This window comes from Eptatretus burgeri, chromosome 11, assembly GCF_056783735.1.
Source record: "Eptatretus burgeri isolate ZD-2024b chromosome 11, Ebu_testis_v1, whole genome shotgun sequence".
Taxonomy (NCBI): Eukaryota; Metazoa; Chordata; class Myxini; order Myxiniformes; family Myxinidae; genus Eptatretus; species Eptatretus burgeri.
Genome location: NC_140971.1, coordinates 88903576 through 88918145, shown reverse-complemented (window position 1 = coordinate 88918145; position 14570 = coordinate 88903576). Strand labels below are relative to the sequence as shown.

Genomic DNA, 14570 nt, shown 5'->3' with positions numbered 1-14570 from the left:
AAATTTAAGCTTTCAACGTCACCTGGGAAGGTACCGACCTTTAATATTAGTTGATCAGTCAGTGAATCAGTGGTGAGAAGGAGATATACATATATATATATATATATATATATATATATATATATATATATATATATATATATATATATATATATATATATATATATATATATATATATATATATATATATATATATATATATATATATATATATATACACATACACTCCCGGTCGAAAGTTTTATAACCCCCATTTTTCCAGTTTTTACTGAAATTAAAGCATAGAATAAAAAAATAAATTATGGAATTGTTTTGTTGAACAAAATTTAATCTAAATTTTTGACTCATCAAAGTAGCCAACTTTTGCAGATATAACAGCCGAACATACTCGTGGCATTCTTTCTACAATGGAAATCAAATATTGTTCGGAAAGTTTTTCCCAACACTGTTGCAGAAGTTCCCACAAATGTGTTGCACTTGTCGGTTGCTTTGCTTTCACCCTTCTGTCCAGTTCATCCCAAACCAGCTCGATGGAGTTTAAGTCTGGAGACTGTGCTGGCCATTCCATGATTTGAAGCCTACTGTCTTGTTCTTCTCTTCCAAGGTCGTTCTGACAGAGCCTGGAGGTATGTTTTGGGTCGTCATATTGCTGTAGGATGAACCACTGACCAACTAAGTGGAGACCAGAGGGTATTGCATGGCGCTGCAAAATGCTGTGGTCACCCTTTTGGTTCAGGGTGAGTCGCTCTGTGCAAGTCGCCGACTCTGGATCCAGCAAAAGAGGTCCAGATCATCACGCTTCCTCCTCCATGTTTGACAGTTGGTGTCACACATTGAGGAACCATCCTTTCGCCGACTCGACGGCGTACAAAAACCCTGCGTGATGAACCGAAGATTTTAAATTTTGATTCATCGGTCCATAAGACATTCTTCCAGTTTTCAGTCGTCCACTGGTGGTGCGTCATGGCCCAGGCAAGCCTCTTTTTCTTATTTTGCCATCTTAGCAATGGCTTTCTTATTGCCACTCGACCTGTCAAACCTGCAGCTCGAAGTCTTCTCTTCCCAGTTGAAACTGAGACTTCCTTGCTTCGACCAGTGTTAAGCTGTGCTTGAAGCTGCTGTCCTGTGAGCTGCCTATCACGCAAGCTGTTGACTCAGAAACTGGTCTTCTGATTGTCTTGTGGCTTTGGGTCTCCCAGACCTCTTCCTGTCAGAGTTTCCTCCAGTTTCCAAGTGCCTTATGATGGTGTAGGAAACTGTACTCACTGACACCTTGGCTTCCTTTGCATTTTCTCTGAAGGAAAGACCTACACTTTTAAGGGTTATTATGGTCTGTCTGTCTTCCTTTGTTAATTGTCTTTTTCTCACCATTATGATGGCAATATACTACTTCCTGCAGTGCAATATTGTCCAAATAATGCTTCAGAGGATGCAGCAACACAGTCTGTTCCAACACTGCTTTTATACAGACAGAGGGTTTGGAACTAATCAACAAAAGTTGGGACACCTGCAGGAATTGTTTGCATCAACTTTCAAGGCTTAATTTACTTCCATTGATGCAGAACAGCTGCAGTTGCTAACCCATTACTTGTTTCCTGAAAAGGGCCTTTTTTAACAACTCTGAAATTTACATTATTTTTCAGTTTTTGTTAACCTAAAGTTTTTTTTTTTAACCTCTGGCAGTTTACCGTTTAGCTTTGTACCTTTTCAGGTTATTCCCTGGAATTGAACTGCTTAAATTTCAGGAAAAACTGAAAAATGGGGGTGTTCTCAAACTTTTGACCGGTGGAATATATATATATATATATATATATATATATATATATATATATATATATATATATATATATATATATATATATATATATATATATATATATATATATATATATATATATATATATATATATATATGTCTACACCTGGTGGTTAGGGTGGTGGGCTTTGGATCCCAGGGTCCTGAGTTCAAATCCCGCTCAGCTGCTGAATTAATACCAGATGGGGTTAACTCGTCCTATCATCCTTCCAAGGCCGGTAAAATGAGTGCCAGCATGCTGGTTATCCTGTGTCGGAGTGGTGACCTGTCCAGGATTGTGCCCAATAGCGAAGGAGACTGCTTAGGCAGCACCAACACTCTGCACAGAGTATGGTCCCAATGGATGGATGTCTAATATAGATAAAGGTCTTTCTCACCACTGACTGATTGATGTTCGATGGGTCATGAGCTGTACTTGATTTCCACCAGACGTAGTGCTTTCTATTCAGGCTAAAAAGTTCAATTTTTGTCTCTTCAGACTCCGGAATCTTTTGCTCATTCTCTCAGTCTTTCACATGTTTTTTGCCAACTCCAAGGCATGCTGTCATGTGCCTTGTTCTCAGGAGTGGCTTGCGTTTGGCCACTCTGCCATGAAGCCTAGATTGGTGAAGTGCTGCATAGACTGTTGTCCTTCCAGCAGGTTCTCCCAGCTCAGCCAAGAATCACTAGTTCTGCAGAGTAGTCATTGGGTTCTTGGTCATCTCTCTGACCAAGGTCCTTCTTTCCAGGTTGCTCAGTTTGGCTGGATGGCCAGCTCTAAGAAGAGTCTAGGTAGTTCCATATTATCTCTATTTCCTAATGATGGAGCTCACTGTGCTCTTGGGAACTTTCAACACTCTAGAAATTGTTTTATACCCTTCCCCAGATCTATACCTCCTCACAATTCTATCTCAGAGTTCTACAGACAGTTCCTTTGACTTCATAGTGGAGTTTCTGCTCTGATATGCACTGTCAACTGTGGGACCTCATGTAGAAAGGTGTGTTTCTTTCTAAATTATGTCTAATCAACTGAATTAGCCACAGGTGGACTCCAATTAAGTTGTGGAGACATCTCAAGGATGATCAAAGGAAATTGGATGCACCTGAGCTCGATTTGGAGTGTCAAAGCAAAGGGGGTTGAATACTTATTGATGCAACACATTTCATATTTTCATTTTTAAACTTTGGTACATCACAGGTGATGAAGTTTGTGGTCAACCTTCACTGAAATTGTGTGTGAAGTTGCTGAGAAGAAAGCAAATGAATATTTTGTTGGGCAACCACCCCCCCCCCATAGATCCCCCTTTGACCCAGATTTTTTTTATAATGTCATGAACAAACTTTGGTACATACACTGTGATGAAGGTTGTGATAAAGTTTCATCGAAATCATATGTGTGGTTTCAGAGAATAAGTTGCAAGTATTTGTTGATGGACGGACGACGTGCCATCCCATAAGCTCCTCGGAACGACATTTCAAGTTAACTAAAAAAGTTACGGCCCGGACAGACACACAGACACTTAGAAGTAATTGCAAAAACCCCATCTTGTGCTGCGTGGGGGATGGGCCAATTAAAATTTCAGGTCAATTGGATGAAAATTGATGATTTTATGTGACACTGACCTTTGACTTTTTGACCAAATTCTTAATTTGTCTTCTCCATATTCTCATAATAAATCTTTGTTGAAAAAATTGATGACAAAAGCTCAAATGGTAAAAAAACAAAAAAAAGAAGTTATGGCCTGGACAGACAGACAGACGTGAGGAGTGTTGTTGGTGGGGGTCTTGTCAAGGGGTGTTATGTGGTTGATGTACGTTTTTAACCAAGTCCATGCCCCTTCCCCTAAGAGGAAGAAAGAAGAAAAAAAAAACTTACAAAAACTTAAAAACAAAAAAAAATTAATAAAAATAAATTAAATTTTTTTTTTAAAATGATTTATTTAATTACTTAATGTAAAACTTTATTTTGTATTTTCTTCTTTGGATCTTGTGTTGATAAATTAGTATGGTGTTCATGCAGGCATGATGGGCTGAATGCCCCCCCCCCACCTGTGTTAGATTTCCTTGTGTAAAACCCTGTCTCCCGCTTCCTGGGGGAGGGATAATAATTACATAAGCTAACCTAATGCATTTGCTGAATATGATTGCAGATAGTCCCCGGAACACACAAATCTATAAAGGCGAACAAGAAGGAAATCGCACAATCATCTGTGAAACAGACAGCGACCCACCAGCCAACTTGACCTGGGAGAGGGTTGAGAAGCCCAATGAAGATGTCAAGTCCTGTATAAATATCAACCGATGTGTTCTCGTACTGGACCCTAAATGGCCAGATGAGTTGAAATGGTACTCCTGCCTGGCAAACAATGGGATTGGTGAAGAAAGAAATTCATTACCTCATGGTGAGTGACAACCTTGCGTACAGCTATACAAATACATGCTAAGGATGTCAACAAGGCTTCCTGATAACAGTTTTACTTCTTTAATGATCTTCATGTAATTCTACGAAAGCGTCACATTATCCCAAGGATAGATTTATGGCTTTTTGATGACATTGTGCCTGCAAACCTCGAAGGGCCTCCAGCAGTGCGAAGGTATGAAGGTCAAATGCTGTCACCAAGCAGATTAAAAGAGAAGCTAACGACTAGTTTCGCCCTTATTGGGGCTCGTCAGGGCAACACATCGTTGTTCCATTCACTTAGTAACTGAAGCCTTTCAGCTTCTGCACTCGTTAATGATAAACCTCTAACTGGTAGAGGGCATTCTGGGTTTGCAGTCATATTGTCGTTATGACAGTATCATCGTGATGTTTGTCCAGGTCGGCGAACTTCAATCACCGTATTGGTACAGTCAAACCCTCGACTGCTTTAAACAATGGTGATGCTTCTTGGTTGTGATTGGTGGGGCGAAAGACAATGTGTCCATGTGGCAGATGACACTTGTTTGTTCCAGATATGATCTGGCGTACTCACCAATCACACTTGGAGGCATATCATCAACCAATGTATATCCACCATTGTGAAACAACAAAGAAAGAGCAGACAGCATCAGTTAATGTTTCACTTGCGGTCGATGAAATTCCTGAGGCCATTGTTAGTTCGAGCCTCATAATTAATTTGGTTTTCAAAACTCTGTCTCTGTGTCTCTCTGTCTCTCTCTCTCTGTCTCTCTCTCTCTGTCTCTCTCTCTCTGTCTCTCTCTCTCTCTCTCTCTCTGTCTCTCTCTCTCTCTCTCTCTCTCTCTCTCTCTCTCTCTCTCTCTCTCTCTCTCTCTCTCTCTCTCTCTCTCTCTCTCTCTCTCTCTCTCTCTCTCTCTCTCTCTCTCTCTCTCTCTCTCTCTCTCTCTCTCTCTCTCTCTCTCTCTCTCTCTCTCTCTCTCTCTCTCTCTCTCTCTCGGTGTGGAACCCAACAAGTGGGAGTTGTTTCACTGTTCCCTCCTTTGAGGATGTGGCTTAGCCTTCCATGAGCATTCCAAATGTTGCATGGGGGGGGGGGGGTCTCATACATTCTGTCCCATTTATAATCAGTTGGAGGGAAGAAACCTCATTGGTGTCTTCTGAACAAAAATGGGAATCGAGATCAATACCTATGTGATATGTTGGATATTATGTGATGTAGATTCTAAATCACAAAAAGCACAGACTCTTATTAATACAATGATGTGTTCCATTGATCTTTCTTCTTGAGCAGAGTTTATAGATACGAGCAGAGCACCCACCCCACGGCAAATCTTGTTGTAAGTGTGCAATACGTTCTTCTGATGCATACCTTCATTTGGGTGGTGTATAGGCAACTGAGAGCTCTGTGTTGGCAACTGAAAAGAAACCCCATGAAGTTATGTGCATGAAGCAAAAACATACCTTCTGCTTATAATTCAAAACACCTCACTATACTGGAAAACGTGGGGACAGGAATCCTGTACTGTAAATGGTGGAGACGTGTAATACCCTCCCCCACCTGGAGAGGGTGCGACATGATACACATTTCCATAGAGAATTTGTGTTCCTCTCCCCCCAAAAAAACACCGGCAAGGATAAAAACACCCCTATACATAAATTAGGGTCATGCTGATACTATGTAGCAAGTATGGTTGTAATCTACCCAGAACTATAGGAGTAGCGTCACGTCACGTGTGTCTCTCTCTCTCTCTCTCTCTCTCTCTGTCTCTGTCTCTGTCTCTGTCTCTGTCTCTGTCTCTGTCTCTGTCTCTGTCTCTGTCTCTGTCTCTGTCTCTGTCTCTGTCTCTGTCTCTGTCTCTGTCTCTGTCTCTGTCTCTGTCTCTGTCTCTGTCTCTGTCTCTGTCTCTGTCTCTGTCTCTGTCTCTGTCTCTGTCTCTGTCTCTCTGTCTCTGTCTCTGTCTCTGTCTCTGTCTCTGTCTCTGTCTCTGTCTCTGTCTCTGTCTCTGTCTCTGTCTCTGTCTCTGTCTCTGTCTCTGTCTCTGTCTCTGTCTCTGTCTCTGTCTCTGTCTCTGTCTCTGTCTCTGTCTCTGTCTCTGTCTCTGTCTCTGTCTCTGTCTCTGTCTCTGTCTCTGTCTCTGTCTCTGTCTCTGTCTCTGTCTCTGTCTCTGTCTCTGTCTCTGTCTCTGTCTCTGTCTCTGTCTCTGTCTCTGTCTCTGTCTCTGTCTCTGTCTCTGTCTCTGTCTCTGTCTCTGTCTCTCTCTCTCTCTCTCTCTCTCTGTCTCTGTCTGTCTCTCTCTGTCTCTCTCTCTCTCTCTCTCTGTCTCTGTCTCTGTCTCTGTCTCTGTCTCTCTCTCTCTCTCTCTCTCTCTCTCTCTCTCTCTCTCTCTCTCTCTCACACACACACACACACACACACACACACACACACACACACACACACACACACACACACACACACACACACACACACACACACACACACACACACACACACACACACACACACACACACACACACACACACACACACACACACACACACACACACACACACACACACACACACACACGTCTGTGAATTATATTAAGGATTATAAAACTTTTTTTTTTTTTTTAATTACCGGGTGCCATGAATCCCATCTCATTATGACGTTAACAAAATGTATTTCTTGCAATTGTATTGACATCAAATTTATGAAAATTGCTGTGATAAGCCTTGATTTCATGAATCGGGTGAGGGGAACCTTTCCTTGTCGGAGATCCGTCACAGCTGTTGTTGAAGTTGTGCAGGCCAGATATATGCTTCGTGATGTGTTAGCAATTTAAACAACATTCCATTTAAACAAGTTGTTCTTCTTCCATCATAAACTGACGTTGAAATGGAGACAAACAGAGCGATGGGTATGGATGACTTGTTTAGCCCTGCTTTTCGGTTTACATGCGTGGGGTAAATATCATGTGCACAACTTCAGTGCAGGGACTGTTATGATGCAGGAACATCTTGGAATGCTAAGCGGTCTTTAAGATTCCGAATTGGCTTAATTGAGCGATGACAAAAAAACGAGGTTCAGCTGTTTGAGAGAACATGTTTTTAACCTTTAAAAAAGGTTTTTTTTTTAGCTTAAATCCAACATAGCTGCCAGACCATGTGTCCTGCATATGTCGACGAAATTTTCAAATTCTATTTCCCCATGGCTCGTTGATCATACGTATGAAGTTTTGTGTCGTTGTGTTCAGCGGTTCTGGAGAGAAAGATTTTTTTTTTATTTTCGATTTTAAATCCAATCTGGCCACCAGACCACGTGACCAATGATAGACAGGGCAAACCCAAGGAAAAACTAACTTTTTTTTGTTCCAGTCAAGGTTTTCTCAGTGGATTCATCATCCTGAACCTATACCATTTGAGATGAGCTTGGGGGCCACCCAGGATTTGGCCTAAAATCCAAGATGGCGGCCAAAATTAAATTAATTAGGTTTATACTGTCTTGTAGTTTTTCCTGTAAAATTTCTCTCAGCAGTTCCGGTATACTGGACCTATCGCCTTTAAAATTAGCTTGAGGGCCACCCAGGATTTGACCTCAAATCCAAGATAGCCGTCATAATCATCTTTATTGTATTCAAACGACCTCTTGGGTTTTCCTGTCAAAGTTTTCTCATTGGTTCCGCCATTCCAAACTCATGTCCTTTATTATTAGCTTGGAGGGCCACCTAGGATTTGGCCTCAAATGCAAGATGGCCACGAAAAGCCAAAATTACCTCAAAATTGAATTATTAAAGGTTCTCTTTTCCTGTTAAATTAACTTTTCTGTACCTAATATGGGGTTTATAATGGTACCGGAAATTGATTTTGGGGTCCAGAATACTCAACTGTGCTTTATAATCATGTAAATATGACATTCTCACTCAAAACAGGCCACAAAATGTAAATTGAGATAATGTTAACTGCATTTTCTGGTCACCCACAAAATGGGTGATACAAACATAATTAAAATAGAACTGCAAGTCCAGAGTTGATGTTTATTCACTATTATCCAAGTCACTGAGCGTCTGTGAGTCAGATGAGTGGACTGCTCTAATACTGCCAGAAGAGGTAGCCGACTGCTCTTCAATGCTGTCGCTGTCACTTCCAGTACTCTCGTCCCCTCCTGTGCCGTCGTCTCCTTTGTCCTCACTATGGCTGGGTCTCGTTCTTCTTTTCTTCTTTGGGGGATGGGCCGTGTCTCTCGTATCTTCGGTGTCTGCATCATAATTAATGTCACCTGTATGATCGGAAAGGATTTGAATGTTTTGTCAAATTGATTTCAATAATATAAGGCTGTGAATTGTATTACTAAATGACAAACAACAAGTCTGAAACAGCAAATGGAAACCGTGCGTGGCTTTACGATAAATAAATGTATATTTACCTGGTGTTAACCTTCATCTGCTGCTCGTCACCGAAAGGCTTGGTGGGAATTGGGGGCAGGTGAACCATATTGGCCGAATACCATCTTCCGTTTCTTCCCAACCTCTGTGTTTGATGGAAGGATACTCAATATCTTATTTCTGAACTTGATACCAGATGAAAGCTTGTAAATCGCTCCTCTTGAGGAACTACTCTCATCTGGCAAGATACTTGAACTGGATTTCACTTTCTGCTTGTCGTACATTCAGATCCTTGTTCTCACATACTCTTTATGTTCACTTCCAGCATACATGCAGGTTCTAAAGAAGGTCGTGGCATCGGGGATGTCTTCAACTGAAGTGCACGATGTGCCAAGTTGCGAGAGGAGTTGGAACTTTCCCAGTTTCTTCATCTTCTTCAGTGGTTTTATTTTATCAACACCAAATGGAAAAGAGGTTGTATCACACCCTGTAATGCTGTGATAGGCAGGAAGTGCTTGACACATTTCGTCACCAAATCGGTTAGTTAGAGCTTTGACGCTAACATACCTCTCATGGTCAATCTTCATCATCCAGTCTTGTAATGGCTTAATGACAGAATAAGCATTGGTCAGGAGAACAAAGACATCTGTATCTGTCGCCCTGACAATTACAGGATCTGTTGACTTGGATGCATGGAGGATGAGTCTGGTGTCAGCTTCGTGGTGGTTGCAGGAGTCGAGCATCTCGATTTTGAGTTATTAACCAGGTATTATGTTCCTCTGTCACAGTTCGTGGAACTTTCAGCTTGGATCTCACAGCATCGGTCTTGGAATAATCAACTAGAAATCTAATCAGTTCTGTCTTATTTTCTGAGTTTCGCAGAAACGAGTCCCAATCTTTCCCTTTAGGCATGTCCTGTTCAGAGCTTGTGATGCGAGTTCTTCTTCCAGGTGTGCCACGGCGACGTTGAGTGAGCTCCTTCGTTGTGGCTGTACTGCATGAATCAAATATGATTCCCAGTTGCTGCGGTTTGGAGTCGCTTGCTGGCAAGCAAAATTTCAATAGGGCTGCTGCATATTTTCCCCAAGTTTGTTGAGCAGGAACAGATTCCACAGCAGCCATTCCATCTATAAGCCAATTTCCTTAATGTGGCGGGTTCTCACGGACTGATTCAGACTCTTCTATGAGGTCGTTCCTCAATGCTGCTTTTGAACCTTGTCTCAAATCTTTCTCTGGTGTGGCTAGAGTTAGTGGGACAGTAGTCAAGGGATATGAATGTGTCTTCTGGAGATGTTGCTTTGCCTACCAGTAAACCGAAGGCCTGTCTGTCTTCTTTCAGGATATTAACAACTTTTGGGGCTTTCTTGGCCTTCTCCATCCCGGTTTTGATCTTGAGCTTGGTAATCTTGTCGAAGAAATTGACTCGTTCTTCCCCACTGGCTTTGAGTCTCGTCAACAAATTCTTTATATTTCTGTTCTCTGGCTTCTGCGGATGACATCAATCCTCTTACAACATCACAATCGATCTCCACACCAGTCTTCATATGATGAGCGGGACCATTCAGGAATGGGTCGAAGTATTTGTCAAGCTGAAGTACTAGATTGTGAACCATATTTTCATGGTGTATTCGGGCTGCTATTGTGGTCTCCTTGTGGGCTGAGGAGGTGAGGATATTTAGTCTTTCCTTCAGTGTAGCTCTGATCTTAGGGCCCTGTCACACCTTGACGTTTTAGCCAGCAATGGCAACGTATAAAAATGTATGTAAAACGTTGGCGTACGCTGAAATTTTGATGTTTTTTTTTTTGTTTTTTTTTTTAAGTTTTGGGCGTATTCATAACGTGTTGGTCGTATGCATAACATATTAGTAACGGGCACAGAACGTTTCGTTGTGTTATTGATAACTTTTACCAACGAATGCTTAGCCTTTTGTCGGCGTTCACAACCAATGCCCAACGATAGTTTAACTTACGCATAGCGCGCTAAAGGTATTGCCGGCGAACTCGTGGCGTCGCCTGTTAAGAACCTGCCGGACGCCGATTTAAATCATAACCGCCTGAGAATTTGAAGTGTCAACATCGCAGTCACACCTTGACGATTTTGCCAGCGTATGCCGACCTATGAAAAATGTGTCTAAAATGCTCGGCGCACGTCAAATACGGTATAGGTAAGTTGTGTATACGTTAAGAGTAGGCTGGAAAACAATGAAGTACGCTGTCATATTACGTGGTTCGTGAAATTTCAAGCATGCTGAAAATTTTATGACGTACTCGGCGTATGGCTAACACGTTCCACATGCGTTGTCATATGTTCCTGGCACGCTCCGCGATCGTTTACACATGACGGACACACGTTACTTGTAGGTTACTCGTAAGTCGAAGCGCGTCAAGGTAATATTTAACATACCCGAAACCTAATTTTCAACCAATGGGTAACGTCCTTTTAACCTATGAGTAGTGTGCTCTGAACCTATGTTTAACGTGCTTGAAACCTATGAGTAACGTGCATTGAACCTATTTGTAACTTGCCTTGAACCAATGACTAGCGTGCTATGAACCTATGAGTAACATGCGTTCAACCTATGTGTATCATGCTTTGAACCTAAGTATAACGTGCTTCTAACCTTTGAGTAACATGCTCTGAACCTATTTGTAACGTATCTAAAACGCACATTGTCGTATGTAGACGAATTAGATTGACATCTTCCGGATGACCACAGCACTTACTGAATGTGTTTCTAACTTATATCTACTGTGTAATGGCGTATTGGCAGCGTGAGGGGGAATTGGTATACACAAATGGGCTTCACAAGAGGAACCCATCATTGCTCCAGACTCCATGTTGAGTAGATGTCAATGCCAGTAGTATCAGTAGTCGTAATACTATTAGCAGTAGTTGGTGTGCGTGACAGTAGTAATAGTAGTAGTATGTGAGCATGATGGGGAGGATGTGGGTGATGATGGATCCTCTTATCGTCCACGAATAGGAGACTACTTTGCACCATTGTTCGATGTTCTTTCGGCTATTTTTTTTTCCTCATTCCCACGATGAAATATTTCTTTGTTTTACTTTTTAAAGTATTAAAAACGACTTTGACAAATGCATAATGTACTAGTAATGAACACAGAACGCTTCGATAACTTGTAGATAAGTTATACCAACGATTTTTTTTTATCGTGTTTTGGTCATCCACAACCTATGCCCAACGATAGTCTTGCGTATGCATAGCGTAATAATTCCCAAGCACGTTATTCATAGGTTATAAATAAGTCACGGGTACCCTAAACATTACTTTGATGTGTTTCGACGTTTGAGGAACTTTCAAGTAGCGTGTTGCGAAGTGTGAACAACGTTCGTGTAGCGTGCTTACAAAACGTTACTCAAAGGTTAGAAATAAGTTTCGGGTACGCGAATGTTACCTCTATGTGTTTCGACTAATGAGTAACATACAATTAACGTGTGTCAACGATCGCATAACGTGCCTACAACTTATGGCCAGCGTAGCGGAACATGTGAGTCAAACGCCGAAGACGTCGTAAAATTTCAAGCATGCAAAATTTTTTGGACAACCAAAAAGTACGTTTTAAACCAGCGTAATATGACCTATGGTAGTGTTTTTCAGCGTGCACCTAACGTACACAAAACGTACCCATAACGTATTCGACGTGTGCCAGCGTTTTAGACAAATTTTTCAATAATCAGCATACGCTGGCTAAATCGTCAAGGTGTGACATCCCCTTTAGTCATGATATGACTGGTCTTGACGAATGTGTCTGTTACGCTCTCATTGGTACTGTATCCGCCTTACATTGGACCACCTCTGACCTTCACTTCTCGGTTGATTGTGGTCTCAGTTATCAAATCCCCATGGATTGTAGAGAAGGGCTCACAAGACAATGGCACACCATCCGGAAATTTCTCCCTCCCCCAGATCCCATAATTATTGCACAGCCCCGAAACCCTGCTTTCCGAGAACAGAACATTCTGGGGGAGAAATAAGACGAAATATCAATTTTGAGGTAATTTTGGCAGCCATTTTGGTTTTTCGTGGCCATCTTGCATTTGAGGCCAAATCCTGGGTGCCCTCCAAGTTAATAACAAAGGACATAGGTTTGGAATGGCAGAACCACTGAGAAAACTTTGACAGGAAAACTTAAGAGGTAGTTTGAATATAATTAAGATGATTTTGGCGGCTATCTTGGATTTGAGGTCAAATCCTGGGTGGCCCTCGAGATAATTTTAAAGGTTATAGGTCCAGTATGCTGGAACTGCTGAGAAAACTTTGACAGGAAAAACTATAAGACAGTATAAACCTAATAATTTAATTTTGGCAGCCATTTTGATTTTTGGTGGCCATCTTGGATTTTAGGCCAAATCCTGGGTGGCTCCCAAGCTAATCTCAAAGAATACATGTTCAGGATGACAGAACCACTGATAAAAACCTTGACAGGAAACACTACGAGGCAGTATAAATCTCGTAAAGGTAATTTTGGCAGCAATTTTGGATTTTGGCCGCCATCTTGAATTTGAGGCAAAATTTCGGGTGGCCCCAAAGCTAATATCAAATGGTTTGGGTTCAGGATGATTAGTCCACTGAGAAATCCTTGACTGGAAAAAATGTTAGTTTTTCCTTGGCTTTGCCCTGTCAATGACGTAATTTAATTATTTACTCTCATCGGGTCATAGATCAGATATATGAAGTTTCATATTTTTCGGATTTGAAGGATTTTGATTCAACCAATGATGGCTGGAATACCACTTCACCGATAACATTATTGTTATCGCCCTATATACTCCATCGGGACTTGATGACAAATGGCAAGTTAAATTTTTTTTTTCGTTGAGCTGTTTCGGAGATGTCCAATGTTTTTTTTTTTTTTCCTCTAATCCAATATGGCTGTCATACTAAGTGACCTATGACATCAGAGTTACTATGGAATAGGCAAAGCCTAGAAGCGAACGTAGAATTCTTCTTACATTCGATGCTGCAATTTCCGGTTACTTCGGCCTGGATTCGGGATCAGCAATCAAATAACGTAAATCATGATTAAAAATTATTTTTTGATGCGGGAGATATCTTTATTAAAATCAGTGGAGGAAATATACACCATGTCTGATATTATTTGGGTCTTTCATGTCTCCGACGATGCCTTTATGTCCCGGCATGCATCATTACCCATGACAAAAACCGGAAGCAAAAAAAAAACCGGAAGCGAAAGGGTGAAAGCCAACGACACGGATTCCAAATTTCCAGGGTATTGTGTTGTTGTTTCCTATTCTCTCATTTTTTTTTTTTTTTTTTTTTTTTTTTGTATACCTTGGTCGAGGCTCGTATGAGAGCTAACACACAACTCACAGCAAGGAGGCATGAGACAAGAGGGGCGGGTGTGGAAGGGACAAAACATTGGGGAACAGACACAGGTGAACTGTGGAAGGGAGAGGGATGGGGATGGGACGGGGAACATGGCGAGGGGAAGATGGACATTAAAGGGACTTTCAGGAAGGAAAGCAGGAGAATTGAAGGAAGTGGGCTTGGGTGGATTATCGGGGGTAGAAAAGATCGAGGATTTGGATGGGGGAAGATAAGAGGTGGTGGTGAACAGCTGTTTTGAAAGCCTGGAGGGAAGAATGGGAAAGAATAGAGTGAGGAAGTTTATTCCAAAGGCGCGAAAAAGAGGAATGAAAGAGTGAAGATGAGCAGTGATTCGTGATTTTGGTAGTTTTACCAGAAGGGGGTTGTTGGCGGACCTTGAGCGCCCTGTGGAAATGTGGTTGGGACAAATCACAGAGAGAGCAGGGGGGCAAGGCTGGAGAGGAGTCGGTAGAAGACAGAAAGACCACCGACCAACCTGCGGTGATTGAGTGAGAGGCCCAAAGACTCAGCTTCATTGCGGGAGATGCCAATGATCTTAAAAGCCCTGGTTTCGACAGCGTGAAGTCGAGAAAGGTGGGAGGCAGGAGCACCAGCCCAGAGGGGAGAGCAGTACTCCATCAGGCTACGGACAAAAGCTTT

At 41.8% G+C, this 14570-nt stretch overlaps 1 protein-coding gene and 1 pseudogene across 10 annotated transcripts in view; one reads left to right on the top strand and one right to left on the bottom strand.

The window, feature by feature from the left end:
- Positions 1-14570, top strand: part of LOC147017580 (uncharacterized) — an 86237-nt gene that overhangs the window by 33912 nt on the left and 37755 nt on the right. For all 10 annotated transcript variants that reach the window (XM_085847304.1, XM_085847305.1, XM_085847306.1 and 7 more), the window contains one exon: positions 3947-4198. In XM_085847304.1, the coding sequence (XP_085703430.1) occupies positions 3947-4198 (252 nt within the window). The remainder of the gene's footprint in view (positions 1-3946; positions 4199-14570) is intronic.
- LOC147017581 (uncharacterized) lies at positions 8502-11130 on the bottom strand (annotated as a pseudogene).